General features: G+C 39.2%; 1 protein-coding gene across 1 annotated transcript; it reads right to left on the reverse strand.

The window, feature by feature from the left end:
- Positions 1-384: 384 nt before the first annotated feature.
- Positions 385-21,087, reverse strand: Gpr37 (G protein-coupled receptor 37). The gene is made up of 2 exons (XM_052173312.1): positions 18,965-21,087; positions 385-1,716 (listed from the first exon to the last, which is right to left on the reverse strand). Exons 1-2 carry the CDS (start codon positions 19,955-19,957, stop codon positions 898-900), a joined length of 1,812 nt encoding a protein of 603 aa, XP_052029272.1. The 5' UTR covers positions 19,958-21,087; the 3' UTR covers positions 385-897.
- Positions 21,088-22,425: the final 1,338 nt, after the last annotated feature.

The raw sequence follows: 22,425 nt of genomic DNA on the forward strand, positions 1-22,425 counted from the left end.
TTCAGAGGCTGTTGTTCTGTGGACAGAATCAGATGAAAAGTGCTCTGTTCATCAGCTTTCACTCTGCCTATAACTCCTCCTGGAAAAACCTGCACCTCGACGTGCCAGTTCATAGGTGGATTTAAAATAGAAAGAAAGAGAACTCTCCACCTACTCTTCTGTCTGTTCCTATTTTACAAATATGCAGAAGAGATTTTACTGCTATGTGTGAATATTAAAAATACCTCATTTTAATGTACAATATAGTTTTATGTGCTATGCAGTTAAATAATATTATTTTTAAAATACTCCTTTATAACATAGTGATTTGTTCCTTTAAAGTAAGATGTAATTATAAAACAATAAGGCCAGTATTACACTGTGCATAAGACCAGCAATTGGATATTTAAGGCAATTAAAAAATTTATTGAGTCTTGGTTAAAAGTAGATTGACAGTCATGTTTAAAGGATGGGTGGTTTATTTGGTGCTAAGTTGCATGGCTGGAAAAAAACAAATCATTTCAAATACAATGCACTTCCAATCACAACTGAAACACAAAATAACTAGCAAAATCCCAGGCCTGCCTTCAATAGATAATGATTATGTTTTTAAAAGAAACAAAGAAATCAAACAATTAATATTGTTAAGGTGCAATAACTTTTGAATAAAATATTAGCACCAGAGTGGGAAAAATGATCTGAGACTGTTGGCCGCCTTCTTCTCACGTAACTAAATAGAAACATTTTTTTCCCAGAGCACAAATATTAATCTGCAAAATCAGTTCTAGAGTAGTTAATATGTCTTCCTCTACTTGCTTTTCAAAATGTTTGCATTGTTCCCCTGTAAGGAAAAATATGGAGTAAAAATTTTCACAGGATATGAAAATCGAAAACATCTGAGCTAACCAAGCCGTTCCTTCAACAATGAGTCCCCACAGAAGCAAAGGTGGACATCTCCCTGCGGATAGTGCTGAAGGGCGACAGCTCCAGCTCTGTGGTGTACTCGTTGTCGTTGTCGTCACTGGTCACAGTGGAGGACTTCTGAATGCACTCCTCACAGCAGCAGCAGCAGCACTCCATGAAGGCCCTGCTGAAGGGTCTGCAGAGGCAGAAGAGGAGCACGGGGGTGACACAGGACTTGAAGAACAAAAGGAACTGGCTGATGATGTTGAGGAGATCCATGGTCTGCTGAGAGACGCCCGTGGCCATGTAGGCAGTGACTATGTTACAGATATTCTCAGGGATGATGCAAAACCCATATAAGATGGTCAGCGCCACCACTGTGCAGTTCATCTGGCTCTCTAGATGGATCTGTCGCTTGTTCCCACGGGTACTGGCCTTCTCCGCTTTACGGATCTTCCGAGCAGTCACTAGAGAGCAGGTGATGGTGAAAAGTGTGGGCAGACAAAAGTAGCAGCCAAAATACCACCAGAGCCTTGCACCATCATAGGTGAGAGCCAAAACGTAGATGGTGTCCGGTAAATCGGGAGAGATCTTTATGACACACCGTTCTGCAGGAGCCTGGCCACTAAAGCCCAAATCCTCCTTGCTCAGTTGGCGGAGGACAACTTCCGGAAGTGCCAAGAGCAGAGCGCCAACCCAGATAACTGCAAGTTTGGCGGTGGTGGAAGAACAATTTTCAATCATTTCATAGTACATCTGGACGTTGGTGGCAGCCCGGAAGCGATCTATGCACAGTGCACATAAGGTGAAGGTAGTGACACCCAGAGAAGCCACCTGTGGGGGACACAGAATACAGAGCTTCTGAGAGATCATAGCATTGAAAAATTAAAGCACGAGGAAGGAGACAACAGGGGAGGTGAGAGAAGGGCAAAGTAGAAGAGGGAAGGGGAAGAGGAGGGTGGAGGAACAGAGCATGGGAAAACAGAGAACTCAAGGAGGAGACCTGAAAGCAGAGACAGCACACACACCCACCCACACACACACACACACACACGTGCGCGCGCACACGCACACAAGAAGGTTGGAGAAGAAAAGGTAAACTTGAAAATCACTTTTATCATTTGAGCCTAATGGAAAAGAAATTGTAGTATTTGCTGGATAATACACGCACGCAAACACACACACACACACGCACGCACACACACTCGCAAACGCCCCAAAGAATTGTAGTAGGGAGAGTAAGGTGCTTCTATAAAGGTCAGCAAATCCTGTGTGATTTTTCTGTCACAGATAAGAACCTCTAGAGGCTGCAAGAATTTCAGTCACTGTGAAAACGCCAGCCATCAGGACATCTAGATAAGCAACCGAGACTGGCCTGTGTCTCGTTTTTATTACTTCAGACGGTCATGTTTTCCCAGGTGGGAATCAGTACTGCCTTACACAGCCAGGGCTTCTGAGCTGATTGTTCCTCACAAGTTCCTCGACTGGAGATATTTCCCCAGTGTTTTCTAAACCCAAAATAAAGGATCCTTTCTGCTCCTTTTAAGGCATACACTTCTTCAAAACAAGAAAGGGAAATTCTCCAGAGGCCAAAATAATTGAGAAAATAAATTTCAAGTTAGTTGCTTGTACTCCATTTCCTTCATAGGGTTTCAACGCAGTTTGGGGGCTGCGTGCTAGGTAGCTATGTTCAGAGAGAGAAGACAAACTTAGGATCCATGTAAGTAATGGAGCTGAGAAAATAGCACAGTGGATACCAAGCCTGGCGACCTGAGACTCACCTCCAGAATCCACGTTCTGCAAGGAGAGACTTAAGATTTGCAAACGGTAATCTGACGTCTGCTCAAATGTGCTCTGTTGCACACACACACACGCACACACATACAAACAGATAAATAAATGTACCTTAATTTTAAAAAAAAAAGCATGGGTAAGGATTGGAGCAAAGACACCTTTATGAGTTTGGAATTCAACCAAAGCTAACACCTTTAAGGATGTATAGGCAATGGGGAAACAACAAATATTCGAGAAATTTAACAACGTGATAACGTGGGTGACTTGGGAATCAGTGTAAACTGGGGCAGGGGTGTCCAATTGAAACTAGGAGAACAACTTAAATAAAATGGAGGCTTGAATTTCCACCAACTATGTAAGATGGAAAAATCCAAATGGAATTTTAAGTCATTAATGATGCCTCAGAGAGACAGGTGTAAATCCTCTCTGGAAGGGCTCAGAGATGTCTCATAAATAAGGGAAGTATGAGTTAACAAGATCAAAATCACAATATACAAAACAGAGCCACCTCTATGAGCTCTGTGCTCAGTGCAACAAGCTGCAGAACCAAACATCAAGTTATTATATTCATCATGGAAAAAGTATGTGGTAAGCACAAACATCCATTAAATGAAAAAATGAGATGCTTAAATAAGGCAAAAATACACATAAAATAACCTTGAAACGTGCATAGAGAAGCCAAGATAGTATCTAGTTCTAACTACAGAAAATACTCATATTGGAAAACTGTTTGATTGATAGAATACCATATCAAAAAAAAATCACTGGTTTTGTGTGCTTATGGTTAGATATCCTAGTTAGTCAATAGTTCAAGCTCAATCAGAAATATATTCCTGTCATTCACGGTGAGGCTTTCCCAAGACTTAATTAATCTAAATGTGCAATGATAGCTGAATGTGTCAACTCGGCTGCATAAGAAACACCTAGAGAAGGCAGGATAAACACATTAGTTGTGTCTGTGTTCAGAGGTTTGATCAAGAGCAACCTAATGGATGGTTTGAATCCTAGATAGGCTTGTGATGGCTTTATCGTCAAGTGGGAAATGATGAGAGGAAAGGCCTGTTTGGGGGTAAGCCCTTAGATATTTATCTCATCTACCTTCTTCCCTGAACCTTTCTCTCTTTACTTCAGTCGATCAAGAGCTGAAATAATGATGCTCTCCCAAAGCCTACACCATAGGCTCCCATACCAAGATACTTTGCTTAAGCACTCCACTGTGGTGCTTTACCCAAGCACCTGAGGGGCAAACTTCTGAAAGCATGAGTTCTTCCCCAAGTCAAATATTTTGGTTACAGTAAAGCAAACAGTACCGAAACACAAACTATCATTTATCTACATAATATTCCTTAAGCATCAGGCATGTTCTAGTGAGGCACAGAGATGTACAGCCGATGTATGCATGTATTTTTTTCTGACACCAACGCTAGGCCAAGCACTGTGCTTGATACTGAGAATTTAGGTGGAAACAATAGCAATCCTTCTAGATCACAGTCGGCCAAGAGTTGGGAGAGTAATCCTATAGTCACAACTCAACATTACAATCACCTGAAACAAAATTAACCCCAACATTTGGTGCAATATAAGAAATTTAGAGTTTAATAAATATAACCATTTCTTACAGATTTAGACAAGGACAATAAATAAAAATTAAAGTTTGAATGATTCTATATAAAGAAAAGTCTGCAGGAAGATGAAGTGCTTTGGATTTTGCCCCAGAAACAAGGTTTAGTGTATTTGTTCCTATGACTGTTAATGAGAATGTTTTAAAACATAGTTAGATATTGTGGTTTGAAAAAACAGAGCCAGAAAATTTAAAGAATGTTAGTATCAGTTATTTTAGAACACAATGGAATCGCGATAGCAAAGAGAAAATGGCAATGCTCAGATGCATGTTATCTACCATGTTCAAGCTGCCACTGTCCCCAGAGCTATGCCAGAGTGTTTTGTGAGCTCTGTCCAACACATTCTCCTTCCCACACATGACACATCTCACAGTGCCCCTGTACTCCAATATGAAATATAGTCATAGCCCATGCCGTGAGTTTTACAATTATTGATGAAAATTATCTGAAAGTGGGATATAATACCATTCTAACTGCATGAGAAGCAAAAGGTAAGAAAAATTTACAACAAAGCTCTAAACCAGTCAGATAAAGAGCTTACAGTTGAGTTTACAGCAGTAATTTTTCAAGTTCTTTGCGAAAATCCCCCTAAATACCCACATAAGAAACATCAATATTTTATAGCTGGGAAAATGAAAAGCCATCTATACATTCACGCTGAAACATTAACTTTCAAACGTGAGGAAGAGTTGGAGGGAGACATAGGGTTGGGGTGAAGTGATGCAGATGTTGGTTTGTAAGATCCTTAAACGATTCAGAAATAAATGAATGTTAGCTTTTACAAAGATCAGTCATTCCTGATGATGGCTATTTGCTTCTCAATTCTTGAGATGTTAAACAATTTTACAAGCGAGGTCTACCTGGCTCTCTTCAGTTTCTAATGAGGTTCTTTTTTAAAATGTCCACATTCAGAAGGAAATTTTTAAAAGGACTGGCATTATTTAAAGGTCGTTATCAAACACTATCATGTAAAATTACAGTTCTTTATAGATTTTTCAAAATTTGGGTTTGCATTTAAGGTTTGAATTGTTTTACTTCTTTTAAGAATGTAAAACAAAGAAATCCTCAGATGCTTACATATCAACATATCCTCCCAAGAATCTCTGTGTAGGCTAAGTAAGAAAATTTTTTTGTGCATACTTCCCTGTTGTCATTGTCACTATCTGTTCAGAGTCTGTGCACAAATATGACTCCCCTGAGGTTTGTGATTCACATCTTTTTAAAATGACGAATAGTCTTTTTGGTAAAAGGAAGTTCCTGTAAAGCAGAATACCAGACATCATCTCTGAGATGATACAGTCTCTAAGAGACTTACCACACCTATTTGTTGGTTGTTTTCTTTTTTGACTTACAAAGAATAATGCACCATGTACTATAGGTAACCTTTTCTTCCTCTTATTCTTTCTAATTATTAGTTTAGGAATTTCTAAACTCTGAACCACACATTGCAAGTGCTAGTATTCGCATCTCTAAGTCTGAGTCAGTTGCAGAGCATTTTATGAGAAGAACACACACACCTGTGTGAGTAGTAAATGGGAATGAGAGATTGCCTGCTACAGAGACTGTGGAAGCTGTCTCTTAATGAGATCATGCTCTCAGTATAGAAAAAAAATGACATTTCCCAGTTTCCATACACTTCATCTCATAACAAAAATCAGGACAAATTTTAAGCAAGATTTACATATAGGCCAACTCAGCTCATTAATACTGTTATTGAAATTGTCTGGAAGACAGACATATTCTCAAAGCTTCTGCACCAGGTAGGCTCCTAACTACATCTATCTTGTTCTGCAGTTGTATTGAGAGATCATTCCAGTTGTGTGTGCACAAATCACATAGTACCTGTATCTAGCTCCTTGTTTATAAATCGTGCTTCTCTCTGACAGCTTGCACTGCAGTTAAGACCCAACAGAAATACCATGAGCTTAGAAAGGTCACACCAACATCATAAAGAGTTATTGAAGGAGACAGTAAGAAAAACTGGGCCATCCCAAATGCTGATATCCCTTGAAATGCAGTTGCCAACAGCAACCACAATCCAAATATCAGTCTTAGAACTTGTTGCTCTCCTGTTTGCTGTCCCACCTGCAGCCCCTTTGCCTCAGATATTCTTTTAAACAATTCACCCATGCACCAAATTTGGTGATGTGAAAGAAATCGAAATGTGGAAAAGGCTCTGCTAAGTAATTCCCCAAAACTATTTATAGAAGATTTTAGCACATGCAAAAAAGATTTAGCTGTTTATCTCTGAGACAAATTGATAAAAATCATCAGAATAAGGAGCATTGGCCTAGATCTGCACACTCAAATACGAAATCTACCATGTAATTAAAATGCCTAAATGTTAAGATAATATGAAAAGATTCCTATCACAATTTTAAATATGCTTGTTTACCTGAAGCTTATTAAAATTCTATGAAGATGACTAGTGTAATTATATGCAATTTTAAAACTTTATCATGAACTCTTGATCTTCTTCATATAATGACCATATCCAATGGCTAAAATTCAGTATCATTGTGAAGCATTCTCTTGGGAGGAAGGCTTTTAAGCGTAAGCTTAGATAGATAGTTCTCTGGTGTCACACCTGAGCTGGGATGAGTGAGATGTACTCTCTTATGAACTAAAAAATGGCAATGGGGAAAATAATTAACAGCAGAAGCAATAAACACTTTTGATAGACAAGGCTATTCATTTTGAGAATTTTGAGACTAGCAGAATGCTAGAAACAGAGAAGTTTAAATATTGGACAAGTAAGTTATTAAGTGATCCATATCAAAATGCAGAAACGGCAACAGAATAAAAATAAAACTCTCAACGATCTCTCTTGGAAACAATGTGCTGCTGTTCTTTGTATCCCAGAGGAGCAACAATAAAGCTCCTTCAGCTCCTGCCTTGTCATCATCTAGTGCAGGGAGGCATCATAGAGCTGTAGCCACCTACAGCATTGCTCCCAGGGACAAGATGGGTGCAGCAATAGTCCATGTCTGAGAAAGGACCCAGGGAAGCTGTAGATAGAGTACAAGCTTAAGTACACTATGTGCTTAAGGGTCACTCTCCTGAATCAAACTTGAAGTGTGATTATCACAATTTCAGCCTCATTGTGCATATATTGAATTCTATTTTCAGTAGCAAAGAGAGCGTGGCATCAGCCCAATGCCATAAACACAAATGTTTATTCATACACACATACATATACATGCATATATAAAAATGTATATATGCACACATACCTATTGAAATATGCATATGTTATAGCTTGCTTCATAACAAGAACCGTCATGAACAAAGCATATAGTTTGTCCTCAAGTGGCATCAGACCAAAAGTAGAACTTCTTCGTCACCTCCTACCTGCTGCTGTATATCAGACAAAGGAGACGTCCCTACAGTGTCTCATTAGCTTCCTAAGCTGATCAAATGATAAAACTTTCCTGATTATTCATTTTCAAAGGTTATGTTCTGCATCTTAGAAAAGAACACCAATTGCTACTTGAGCCATCCCATTGGCATAAACTTGGGATCTGGCCTTTTAAATTATATCCTAACAATCGATATAGTTATGAATTATACCTAAAGGAATGCATTCAAATCTGTACACTGCAAAGATGAAGTACACAGGCAAGAGACCCTGAAGACCACCCAGAGTTTGGTTCTCAATATGCTTTTTGTTGTTCCTGACATGTACAGTGACCCTCATAAAGTTGAAAAGATTTTCTCTTCTTTAGGAAAATAATAGTCCAGAACAAAGGTCATCCACTTCATCTGTCCCTTTCATCATTCACAGGATCATTAATGTCTGAATGGAGACATTTTCTCTTATCTGCTGATACATGTAAGAGATGGAGCTGGGGCAGTGGTAAATTTGAAGACTTATGAAGTTCTGCAGAATGAGTCTTTCAGATTGAAGTTATTCATTACCAAAGTTACAAGGAATTTTATGATTTTAATGTTTTACTAACCCAATCTAGACTACATTTTTAATTCCTATGAAAAAAGTTCTATTTCTAACTGCAGTTAGTGTAAAATTCACATCATAATGACCTAGATTTTTCAGTTCACATCTAATCCCATGAGAGACATGTTATCATCCTCCCTTTGACCAACTTTCCTTCATAAGGAAGAGGGTAGTACAGATTCCTCCCTTTATTGTGGACTCGGTAAGCTACACCACTGAAATAAAAGAAGCATAAGTAAGCAATATAGATAATTTTAAAACTATGATGGAAGTTTTAGGAATAGATTCCAGAGCTTGCATCCAAATTTTGTTATAGAAGATAATCAAATCAATACAAATACTTTACAGTGAAACAACACAAATATAGTTTCCTTTCTAGAAACTGCACTGTTGTTTAAGAAATGCCTTATCACTGACTGTGCTGAACTAAAGAAACTGAATTGAGACTCGAACTATTGAAGACCACGTTCTTCTTAGGCATTTTTTTATGATGTCGTTTCCCAAATTTCTGCTCAGCCTTCTTGATAACTAATTTAAGACAGCTATGTTACACCACAGAGGAGAAATTGTATCATCAAGGTATGGATGACATTGTCTTTAGGGAAAGAGTCAGTGTGAAACTCTCTTCTTGCATGAGAATGAAACTAACTATATCAAGCATATATTTAAAGGTCAATGGTTTCCTCGGTTCTTTTAAGAAATACTACAGAAAAACTAATCACAGTGTCCTAATGGTAGGAGGTGTACTTTATAACTCAAGAAACAATGGGATACATTGCTCACATCGTTCAAGAATTTAATTCAGTGAAATATTGGGCCCTGAAAAAAGTTTCACTAATACCATGTGGAAAGGACTTTGAAAACTACAGGAAACAATCTTCAGGATTTGCATATGAAGTTAAAAAAGTCTTTTACAAAGGGTTAAAGTAAACTCAGCAGAAAAGATACAGCCTACAAAGTAGAGAAAGGCGTTTTGCCAAACACACATTAGACAGGAGATTAATATTAAGAATACATAAAGACTCCAAAATATTAAACATTGAAAAGGATATTTAAGCAATAAAGTAGATAATGATCTGAATATACAGTTCTTAGAGAAATAACAATTGATCAACAGATATTTTAAAAAGTATTTGAAAAACATGCTTAGCCATTGTTAAAATGTAAATTATAACCTCCTTAAGATTCCTTGTACTCAAATCAGAATAGCTATCATGGGGGCAGGGGGACAACAAATATGGCAAGAATGTGAAAGAAAAGGAAACCTCATTCACTACTGATAACATCTTAAAACATATGAAGACACTGTGGAACTCAGTATAAAGATTCCTCAAAAAAAAAAAATTACTGTAGTACCCAACTATAGCACTTTTGGACATACAGTTAGTTATAAGATCCAAGTCAACTTTCTCAAAGATACTTATGTATTTATGTTTAGTAATACATTACAATAGTCAAGAATTAGATAATGTAAATATTTTTTAAAAATATTGTACATTATGGAGTTTTATACAGCCATAAAGAAAATTTCAAAAAAAATTAAAATGGAATTTGAAATTATGTTAGGCGAGATAAGTGTTATTAAAAAAGACAAGTACCACTTGTTTTCTCTCATATGCTGAACATGGATTTAAAATTCTCTCTGTGCATGTATACATGCATGTGTGTATGTATGTTAGGCATGTGTGTATGTATGTTGTGTTAGGCATGTGTATATGTTATGAAACTAGAAAATTATCATAGGATGAAAGCAAGAGATCTTAGGGAAATTGGGCAATAGAGTAATGGAATAAACGTGTTAGAAAAAGCAGAAGTTGTTACCACTAGGAGAAGAAAGTGAGTTATCTGGAGAAGGAGGTAATGAATGAAAACAGAGTATATAGACACATATGTAGGAAGATGCCCAGTTGAGGCTCACCTTATTGTATAATAATTCGCAAAATTAGTCTTTAGAAAACACAACGTAAAAAGGACACAGTGGGCTGGAAAATTGGGTCTGTGATTAAGAGCAAGTGATGTAGAAGACTGAACTTAAGCTCCTAAGCATCCATATTGAAGCTCACAAGCATCTATAATTCCACTTCCAGGAAAATCTCACACCTTTGCTTGCCTTCTACAGACACTAGAGATGCACATAAATACAGGCAGGTACTCATATAAAATAAAAATGAAAAGTAATAAGCACATCAGTGTTTAAAAAAATAATGATCTGTGCAGATCCTGTCTAAACTATTGGTCCTTTTTTTCCAAAGCTTATTACAAAAACGTAGAGCAAGGATTAAGATTGAGAGCAAGCTGTGAAACACCAAGAGAGCATATGAAGTAAGCAGAGGGTGGTGGTGGTGCACACCTTTAATCCCAGTACTTAGGAGGCAGAGGTAGGTGGATTTAAGAGTTCGAGGCCAGCCTGGTCTACAGAGTGAGTTCCAGGAGAACCAGGGCTACACAGAGAAAGGCTGTCTCAAAAAAAAAAAAATCCCCCCATGAAGTAAGCAAAACTCTTAGAAAATAAAAATCATCTTTTACTAAATGCTCCCTTGGAATCAGAAGACACTATAGAGAAAGATCAGGGTTGTTCTAAGCAGTTTTCTTCACATGAAATTGAATTTACTTCCTTAAATAATGTCTATAAAATAGGAAAATTTCTAACTAAGGTCATGAAAACTGTACTCTAACTTTGCTTTTGTATCTAAAATGTTTAATACATCTATTTATATAGCATCTTTTGTTTACAAGTAACCCTAGGGAACAAGGACATTATTGTTGAAAGAACCCATTCATTTAGGCCATGAATGGGAATCTTTTATGCCAGTGGTTACGGTACTAACACCCAGTCAGGAAGGGACAGGATGAGCACAGGGTACTTTCCTTTCAAACCCTAAATGGTTTGAACTTGTATGCCTTTGAATTTTTTTCTTGCATTTTCCATAATCTTCATCCTTGCAAGACTTCAGGGAAACTTCACCAGCAGAAGAACACTTCAGACCATGAGAGAGCACACTCAAAAGAACTGTTGTTTATCAGATTGCTGTAAATAACATGACCTTTTTCAAAAAGGTCTTCATTTTAGAGTGAGTATGGTTGATACCCATGGCAGGAACATGCTTTGATTAGTGTTTCCAAAACCAAAGAGTATAGAAGAAACAAACCGTGTTCCTTATGTGTGCATAAACTCTAAATCAAAGGGTTCTTCACAACCTTAAGTCCCTAAGATAAGCTTTCTTGACCTTTGAACATAAACAATATGTAATTTAACGTGTCCACATCTAGCACAAACCAATGTTAGTCCGATACACCTAGCCTACTTCATTTATTCACGACTTCTAATGTCACTGAGAAAAACAGATCGTAAACATCAATTTCTGACTGTCATGTTAGCCTTATCTTGCATTTTTGCTGTTGCTCAAGCTTAATAATAAGTTGACTTACATCTAAAAATCAAATGAGACTATTTTAAAACCAACATATTGCTTCAAAACTTGTCTTGATCCTGTACTTTTTCTTTCAAGTTCTAGCTTGAATTAAGGTTTCCCTTCAACTACACTTCTATAGCACAGTTTATTCCTTCTGTATTTAAAAGAAAAGTCATTTAAATTCACCTTATCTAACAGTATTTAGTTAAGCATCTGCTAAACATTCATTAATTTTAATAGGAGAAAGTTAAGCAATATTCACACCATTTGTTTTAAAATATGCTACCCTCTTGAATAAACTAAATTAAAGTTATACCCCACATTTATTCCCAGTAATTATAAATTTGTTTCATAATATCATGTTTTTCCAAGCTCATAGTACAACTCTTGGTACAATTATGATGGTTTTCACCCATCTTAAGGGGATTGGGAATCACAGCTACTCAACTGGGTGCTTGGGTAAGTATTGAAGAATAATCAACAGATTTTTAGCTTATTTCTGTTGTCATTACTCAAATTGGCCTGCATGATAGTAAATGTAAAATAAAATATATACTTGTAATTAAATATTTCTGCCATTCTTGAATGGTACTGAACAAACATTTTAACATGAAATTTCATAGCTTTTCACTAAAATTCTACTGTTGGTAATCTGATAAGGAAACAGCATTTATTCAGTCCTCTGAAAAAAGGCAAATATTTGCAATTCTGACATCTTGATGTGAATTAATTTATCAGACCATATTTCTTATAAGAAAGATATTTGAACAAAGGACAAGATACAAGACAGAGAAAGTAAGAAGACAAGGAAGGTTGGGCATGTTAATGCAGGGCTCTTTTGCAACAAAATAGCAGCTGTTAATAGAGTCATAGACATAATGACAGCAAGCCATTCTAGGCAAGGATAAAATCAGTTATCTTGTCCTCATTAATGCTATGAATCATGCAAGTACATGCAGAAAAATAGCATTAAAAACAGTCATAAACTCACAAACAGAAAGTATCTGACCTTTGTAGTAAATTTGATACTAAGATTATAGCCTGAGCTTTATAAATATGTTCTAAATAATCAATATCCACTTTGCAAATAGGAAGACCCCAAAGTTTGAAGCTGTAGTAATTTCATTCTCTACCATAGAAATTTCGATTAGATCACCATTTTGGCACAAAAAATAATATTCTAATGAGGATACTTTAGAGTTAGTCTTGGCAACATGGTTGAGTTAATTAGGGAAACTTGGCAGGTAAGCTCTTAAGAGAGAAAATGAGGAAGTACCCTTGATGGATATGCATATGACTCCTACATCAGAGACAAATCTAGGTGTCTAGATGCCTGTCCATCTGTCTCTTTCCACAGTCCACATCTCAGACATAGGTCTATGAGTTTCCAGAGTGACACAATTAAATATGGTTGTAACACATTAACAAGAAGGGAAATGCTATCAAAGTCCACGCAGCAGCATAAGGAGCAAGTTAGATCCTCACCTGCCCCACCTTGGCTATGTTCATAAGACCAAGCAAGGTTTTGATTTCCAGGTTTCTTTGTTTATATTTTTGTTTTGTAGCCATAGTTGGGTTCCATTTCTTTGTTAAAAGGCACTTTGCTGACAGGTTCAGGATAACTTGGAACCCTTCAGGAACTTAAAGTTCTCAGAGTATGCACGAGAGAAACTAATTTAGTTCTTGGAGAACTCTAGTCTTTCTGCTCCCTTTCTCCTGTTTTGTAATAATGCACAAATTATCCCCATTTTTAGTCTTCCTTCTTAGGGTCTCTAAGGTTATACTAAATGCAATGCATATCTTTGAGATTATAAAAAAAATGACTCAATACATTACTGCATTGTTCAAATTCTAACTTAGTTAATATTTTTAGATCAATGTTTCTCAACCTGTGTGTGATGACCCCTATGGGGTCAATGATGTTTTTACAGGGATCATCAAAGACCATCAAAGCCACATATAGTTATGTTATGATTCATAACAGTAGCAAAATTACTGTTATGAAGTAGCAACAAAAGTAATATGGCTGGGTTTACTAAAACATGAAGAGCTGTATTAAAGAGCCACAGCATTAGGAAGGTTGAAAACCCTGCTATTGATTAAGATGACCAATATTTATTAATCATTATTAAATAAAGATAGTTCACTTGTCATTTATATAAATTTTGTATTTTAAAAGAAATTTTTAGTGCCTTTCTATCAGATGCCTTGTACTTTCAACTTTCAATCATTTTCTACATCAAGAAGCTAATGAGCTTATAAAAACAAGAATTAAAAGATTTTCGTGCTTGTTAGTTTTCAATATTGATCTAAACAGAAGAATCATTTAAACTAGTGATGAGAGTGTAATTGAAAAGAACATTATAGGGAGCAGAGTTTTCAATCAAATTTCTCTGTATTTGGTCATAACTCATTATGATTGTGAACTAGTCCATCTGAGAGCATTCCGGAACTTCCCCCCAATGCTTCCTTAAAGCCTCTATTACAGTATTAGTTATGCTGTAGAATATTATATTAATCTTTCCAAACTTTAAGAACCATAGCTTGTCTGGGATATTTATCTTGAGAAAGTTTTACATATTATCCTTTTGCCACCTGTCCTAATGCATTGCCTTTCACTGAAGAAAACCCTAATAAATGTGTAATGAATGAATAGATGGTGGATCAATGGAGACCTGATGACCTATATAAAAAAGGCTCATAGACACTAATGAATTATTCAGACTCTTCTTAGTCAGTTATCAGGTGCTACTGTTTTATACATAATCCTTAAGAGCTTAATGTCAGATAATAATCCTTAGAAGAGAAACAATAAAAAAAAAAACCATTTCCCCTTCATGCTTTACTGATGAGCCTGTTAAACAGTCTCATTTTGACAACATTGGCTATTTGAAGCTGAAATGTGATTTTTTGTAGTTTTTATTTATTAAGCTCCAATTTCAGTTAACTTCACCCGGTACATACTATACCAGGATAGAGGTGTCCATGAAAGCACAGTCTGGGAAACCAAATCTCTTTCTTGCTGGAATCTTCAGCTAAATATTTGCCCATGCTTGGAAATGTAGGAAATGATTACAACAGGATTAATGGGGAGTCATAAAATATTTGTTAAGTACCATTCTCGCAGACTGAGTCCATTTTCCCTGAGAAAATTATTAGTAACTTTCAAATTGCTCATAAAACTGCATGTTTCCACTTAAAAGTCCATCAGAATACCTAATAGCTAATCCACCACTAAAGCAAATTTAGCATCTGCTGTGATAAATGTGCAATTACTTGAATGTGGGGTTTAGGAAACTCTGTGCAGAACTGCACAGTTACTGGCCATGCCATCTTTAGCATCCAATTACCCTTCTTTTCTTCACTTGTCAGTGTTTAGTACAAGCCAAAGCAATGAAGAAATCACTTGTTTTACACAGTTTAAAACAAATATTTCCAAAGCCATTGGAAATGCCACCTCTTTTCATGGTACAATATTTTAGATTTTTCACAAATTTCTTCTTGCCAGAATTCCTGATGAGATGTGTTCCCTAGATCTCTACATGGGGATCAAGTATCCTAATAAAATAAAATGCAGTTAAATCTGTGATGACCTGAGACTTACTGGAAGGTGTGGGTCCTTTAAACTACAGGGGAACTTAATATCATTTGAAACCCATAATTAACATCTAAACATAAGTAATTGTTTGGCAACGGGCTGGGATCATCTGATACACTCCTCTGACTGGCTTCCGTCCATCAACTAATGAGCAAAAAGCTGTTTTGCTTACCGTATCCAGTATCTGAATCATTTGGCTTTGAACACATGCCCCATCCTTAGGCAACCCATACCCAAGCCTCCACAGCACACAGACACTATGTTTCTGAGTCTATTTTTCTGAGTACTAGCTTCACTGTTGTCTCTGTGATAGGTCAACTTAACTGTGATGTGCCTATGACGATAGTTCCCAAATACAAGTTTGTTTTTGCTTCTCTCACCTTCTCTCCCATCTCCATTTCCAACCATTCTATTGTCCATCATCTTTATGAGATTTAAGCATAGCCATTGTTGTCGTGATTTTAAAAACACAAATCAGCTACAAACCATGAGATTTCTTGCAGAACCAGGATGAAACTTATGAATAGGAAAAATATATGATGGTCATGTACCAATGGTGCTATCTAGCTTGTGGTGTCATCTATGGATTCTTTTTCAGAAGGTGCAAAGAAGAAACAAAAACAGACAAACTGTTCTTTGAACACAACTTTGCCTTATAAACTGTTTTTCTAACCAGCAAATAGCAACCTATACTGTAGAGCCTGTGGTCTCGGTGCCTCTATCTAGGTTCATTTGCAGAATCATTTCTCATCATTGAAATGCGAGTGGTAGTTATGGTATCATGGCCTTCTGTTTTGATTTGGAAAGCGTAAAGCCTGTGTTGTAGATGCTGTAGCTCTCTACCCAGGCTGCTTCTGACTCATCTTTCAAGGATGAAGCAGTGGAAAATGGAGAATAGGTCGAGGAGTCTGATGCCTTTTGGTTGCATCCATCCCTAGAAATTGTTCAACGAAGACATTCACTGGGCTCAAAGTTATGCCCTATATCTGAAAGAAGTTTCTATCCAGAGATGTGATCATTAAAGACGACAAAGGCCCTCTTACTCAATTCAGGATGTTCCTTCATGGCCACCCTAACCCTAGAGGTTCCCTAATGTTAAATGAGGTCTCAGCGCAACTTCATAAATAGTTCAAATTCTCCCTCTGCCCACTGGCTCTCAAACAAGGGTTGAACCTGATCATGGCCCAACAAACTTATCCCCTCCCCAACCCCAAGCCATATACACAAAAGATCCATCTCAGGGTCTGAATATTCTGACTTGGAAAAAGCAGAAACAGTATTTTTTGAGATTTAGACTATCTCTCTTGTTCTTAGAAGCTGGAAATTAGGAAACTGACATCATGGTTCCATAATTACTTTTATAAAACATGCTAAAGTATTATAAAATTTATTCAGAGGAATGAAATGTGGTGATACGATATAATGTATATTGCAAAAGTACTATAAAGTACTAAATGATGCTAATAGTGCTATAGAGTACTAAAAGTACTATAAAGATACAAAAATGTGTAATATGAATCATGTTTTAAGTATTTTCAAGCAAGCTTTTTCTTCTCTAGAAAAAAGTAAAGTCAAATGTCAATAATAGAACACCATAAAGATTATAAAAATTATAGAAAGCTAAGAAAACTACAGAGAGTAAAAGAAAGTTTTAACTAACAAGAAAAAATGTTTTTAACAAACGTCTTTATGAAAAAAAACTGACTTAAAAATATATATAAAGTGATATGATAAGTTTGTAAACTCTCAGGCTTGATGCAGTGGGTACACACAAACTGTAATCACCATACTCTAGAAGTGAAGGCTGGAGGGTCAGGAGTTCAAGGCCATTCTCAGCCTCACAGTGACTCCGAGGCCAGCTTCCATCGCATTCGACCTGGTTTCAAAAAACTTAAAAGTAAAATAAAAACTTCAGAGTTAAAACGAAATTTAAATGCATAATAGACACCATTGCTAAGAAAAGATAGGTCTCATTAAAGTAGTCTACATTTTCATAGCGTTTCTTCTCTTTGTTACAATTCTTTTTACTTGTGGTTTCCATCAATAGCTCTGGCCATTTGTCCCCCCCCACACACACACACACACACTGGTCCCTTTTTTCTGCCTTCTTTCATTGCCTTCCCACATAATATATAATGCAACCCCTGCCCGAACCTGTAGTTCCCAGTGAGGCAAACCAACACAATTCCTGTTTGTGGGTTACGTCTCCTGTTTGAACTTCACATTTTATTTTCTAAATCTCCCTCTAGCCCAAGTCTTCTGCATTATCACAACAACAACAAAAATAAATCAGAGAAAACTTAATCTGATATTGCCTTTGAAGAGATAAATGTAACACGACACCTATTCTCTTCTACAATTCCACTATGTCCTCTCCGTTTGAAAAATGAACTGTCTCCCCAGTAAGTGGCAGCATGTCAGAGTCTCTCCGTGCTTGGCAACAGAGAGGCCCTGGATCCTGGTAAGAGGCACCAGCTGATTTAGGAGCCAGGGATGGTCCTACATCTGAGCCCAGACTGGACAACAGAGGGTCTTATTGACTCTCTGGTTCTGGACCTTCTCAGTAGACACTGTTTTCTGTTTACTTATCTTGGAGGTTTTAAGCCTGAGACAATGTTGAACAGAGTGTCAACTGGCCCTGGTGCCAGACAGGATCAGAGGCTCTGGAATATTTACAGTTTCCCTTCTTGTGTTTCTATAAATGAAATGGACAGCCTGAATGGAGAAAAATCAAGGCCCAGCTGGCTAAAACCACAACTGGCGGCCAAACCCTTGGGTAGCTTCCAAGAGCTGGTGTTTAAAGAGAGGCCAATTTACAGAGCAAATTCCAACTGCTAGGGCAGCGGCTGGTGCAGCAGCTCTAGAGTGAAGCAGCAAAACCTCATCTTTGCTCAAACAATTTTCATTTCAAAATTTGGAAGCTAACTTTTTCCCTTCAGAAATGTTATCAGTAAATGCCTTTAAAATTTGTCTCTTCTGCACAGCCATAATAGTGGCAACTTTGTGTCCTATACTCTACAAAGGTTAGAGTACAGGGGACAGGACTAAGTCTCATTTTTAAATTCATTCAGAAAACTGAACTGTTTCTAAAAGTTAAGAAGGATCCACAAAGGAAGACCTAACAATGTAGATAGAGGAAACAGTAGGGCAGAAAGCTTAACCAACATAAACTAATTTGGGAGGTTCCTACTATATCATGAGGCCAACTGTAAAACTCAGATTGATGTTCTTTTATACATAAAATATAACCTCAGCTTTGGTAACTAAAAAAATAAAAGCGTAATCATCTCTCTGAAGGATGGCAGGGTAGAGTCACAATGAAATACTATCATTTTAGTAAATAAATACTAATGATCCCTCTCTGCCTCCCGCCCTCAGTACTAGGATCCAATAAAGACGACTATGGGCTGGCCATAGTCAAGTCAAAAATATCACCATATCCAGAAAACAGCTGTACACATAGAACTATCACACACACACACACACACACACACACACACACACACACACCAGGCTAGGAGCAGAGGAGTTTAAAGATGGTTTATAGCAAACTGTTTTCTTTCATACACACACGTGCTTTCATAAGTGACTGGGGGAAAGAGAAGGGATTCAGAGGAAGAAGCCAAGAGTCCCACAGGTAGGTGTGCAAACAACCGTTATTCTCCAGGAACTGGTAAAGGCAGTAGCTAGAGGTCATTACCTCAATATAGGGCACGATCTTGCAGGAGAAATCTTCCAAAAGCCACTTCTTGGTCAACTCATGGAAGATGACCAGGGGGAGGCAGAAGAAGATGATGAGAAAGTCCCAGAAAGCCAGGTTGGCCAAGAGAGAATTGGAGATGCTCCTCATATAGTAATTGTGACACACGATGCACATCACTGCCAAGTTACCAATGATGCCGGTCCCAAAGATCACCACAGACAAGCACATGACTGCATAGGCGCCATAGGATTCCTGTGTCAAGGGGTAGAAGGGGTTCTTGAGTCTCACACGCCTGCTAGTGCTGTTTCCACGGCGTGGACCCCCTTGGTCAGGGACCCAGTCATCTGCAGACCCGTTTTGCGGTAGTGCCCTGCCTGGGGGAGCAAGGGTTCTCCCTTCGTGTACCGCTGAAGGCCTGTGGTGGGAACCCTGGAGTTGTCCAGTTCTCCGTGGCCAGTAAAAAAGATCTCTGGGTTCAGGTTCCGTTTTCACACTGTGCTCCTGGCTGCTCCGGGGAATCCCTTCGCGCTTGGAACTCATCTCTCCTCCCTCAGAGGTCTGAAGGAAGAGTTGGGGGTCCGTGGGGTCCCTTCTCCCCAAATGTCCGGATGGTTCTTTACCCTGGGCACCTTTCCATCTCCAGGCACTTGGTGGCTTGGTTGGAAGTCCCAAGGGCACAGCAGCCGCTGCCTCTTCAATCACACCTGTGTCACCGCCCCTGGGTGGTGGGAGGTCCCAGGAGGTCGCCCCTCTCACCTCTGCTTCCAGTTTCTCTCTGGGCACATGGACACGCAGAGCGTCTCTTGCCGAATTCCCAGGTCCACGGGCATTCCGGCTGAGGCGTTGGATCAGTGGGGAACAGCTCTCCCCAAGACAAGTTCCATTCCTGGGCTCAGGGACAAAGCTCAGGGCAGCAGAGATAGAAACCTTGAACAGCAGAAGGAGCAGCAGCCGCGATGTGCGCGAGAGAGGCGCGCCCCGGGCTGGCATGGCTCCGCGAGGGCGCACCTAGTAGCCCGGCTCTAGCTTAGGACCGACACCTGCTGCCAAACTTGGTGCAGAGAGTTAGGCACATGTTACATACTCACCGCTGGGTAGTGGAGGGGAGCAGAAGATTGCTAGGAGGGCAGGGAACAGGGCGCTCGCTCGGGGAAGGACGGTGTCATCAACTCATCCCCTACAATCCTTCCACGTTTCGGGTCCTGAGCATTTCCCAGCCAAATCTAATTCAAGCTCTGTGCACCCGAAGGTTCCGAGGGAAATAACAGATCCAAGAGGCTGACCTTGAAAAGTTGCGAACACCACCTGATTGTTCCCTAATGTTGCAACTGGGCGCAGCCTGGAGAAAGCCCCGCGCTCCTCCCAGCCTTTGGGTGGTGGCTGTCTTCTTGGTAACAGTTGCTCTGCTATTTACATCCTTTCGGTACTGCTTTATCCAGTCGCTAGTAGAGGTCTCTAGAGAAAAAGAAAAACAAGTCCCCTCCACTAGGGGACTGGCTGTCACAATCCCACTCTCTGGCTGGCAGGGGACCCGTTGCAAACAAGGCAGCACCGGTGCTCAGAGGAAACTCTTGCCTCCTTTAACTCCGACGACTTTCGAAGGGATTGTTGCCAAGGAGAAGCCAGATTCGAAACCCGTGGCCACTGTCAAAGTTGCTTCTCCTTCAGCTTAAAGTTGACAAGCGGATGGCTCCGGTGGCGGCTGCGCGTAGTGCACGGGCTGAGAAGGCGTGGAGTGGAGTGAGAGGGAGGAGAGGGCGCTGCTGTTTTGTGCACAGTGCTGTGGGCTGCAGGAGCTTGTCACTGCCACCACCGTCGCAACCCGGGTGGAGAGCGTGGTGCCTGGAACCGCTGCAGGCGGGCGGAGCGGTGCGTGGTCGACAGGGGAGGTGGCCGGGCCTCTCCCAGCCCCTCAGCCACTGTGCGGGCTTCACTCCAGGCCGCCTCCCTCTCGTCCTCCTTCTAGCAGAGCATCTGGTTTGTGGAGAGACGGGATCCCCTGGTGGTTTTACCACACATTAACCCACACACGTTTCATTCAAGCCGTTCATAATAGCTTTTAATAAGAAGCAGGAAGCGACCAGGGAACAAGGGCGGAGACGCCGAGTCTGCGCGGCTAAAGGCAAAGAGGAGGTGAACTTCATGGGTTATTTTCCTAGATAGTCCAACAAGCCAGAGCTAACCTGTCACCACTTAGGAGGGATTTGGATCTCAGGACCCCCGGTGCAGGCAGGGATCCCTGGAGGAGGATGTAGAAAGGGCAAGACTATTGCGATCTGCAACAATTGGTAGCAACTGGTGCGCATGCTCAGGCCTCAGACTCCCCAGGGAATAGTGACACATTCACAGTCTTAGATTCCCCAGAGCAGAGTCAGAAAAGAAACAGAGTTCATAGGTTTCATTCACTTGGTGAGAGAGTGGATTGTAAGGTAAGAAGGATCCAGGTGCCCCATTACCTTTAACGTTCACTTTGAAAGCATAGTACCAAGAAGTAGAGTTAGAGCTAATCACCAGAGCAGAAGGAAAGCAACACCCTCTATGTGCTGAGAACTGAGAACTGAGGGGGACCGAACTCCCATCACACTGTCCACGCCTTTCCAACTTTTATACACACACAGCCCTGTATAGCAATCTTGGTATAGCTAAGGAAACAGACAAATATCAGACCAAATTTTTAAAAAGGGAAGAAATAAACGCGTGAAATAGAGACAAAGGCACCAATAGAAGAATCACCTAAAGGCACCATAGAAAATAGAGTAAAATATAATCGCAGTAAAGAGCCTCAAACTGTCTGCATCCTAAGCACTGGCGTTTGTGGTGTGCGTTTACATAGCAAAAGGAACTCTACAGTGAGATTTACTTAAATATCTGGAGATGGAAAGAATGTCACGGGTTAGACAGCCATGCACACACAGGGACCCAAGAAGACAAAGGTGGAGAGAGTGAAGAGAGATGAGAGGGTCGTGACTTATTAAGATCTTTATAGTGTTTTTTCTTGTATTGAGGCTCAAAGGGGCAGATTTGCAGACACCCGACATAACAACAAAACTGACAAGGGTCAAAAAAAATTTTTTTTGGAAGAAGAACAAAAAATAAAATAAGGGATTTCACCAAAGGCTAAGTCTCAAATGACATGTCACAGGGGAGGGCGTGTACAGCAGCAGCTTCTTGGATGATTGCAAATGGAAGCACAGATAAAATTACTCTTCTTTTAAAGTGGAAAAATGAAAAAGGAAGAAAATCCCATTTGCAAAGGTATTTGTCAATACCTAAAAATACTGCAGGTTTATATTCTATGAGTTCAAAACACAAGATCAAGAATAAACCCTTGGGTCTTACAAGGAATCTTTGCACTTATTTCTAAAAGCAACAACAACCAGAATCACATGGAAATAATGCCAATGACATCGAAGATGGGAATAAAAATTTTCATTATGGTATATGTAATAAACAGAGCA

The sequence above is a fragment of the Apodemus sylvaticus genome, chromosome 2 (genome assembly GCF_947179515.1).
Source record: "Apodemus sylvaticus chromosome 2, mApoSyl1.1, whole genome shotgun sequence".
Taxonomy (NCBI): Eukaryota; Metazoa; Chordata; class Mammalia; order Rodentia; family Muridae; genus Apodemus; species Apodemus sylvaticus.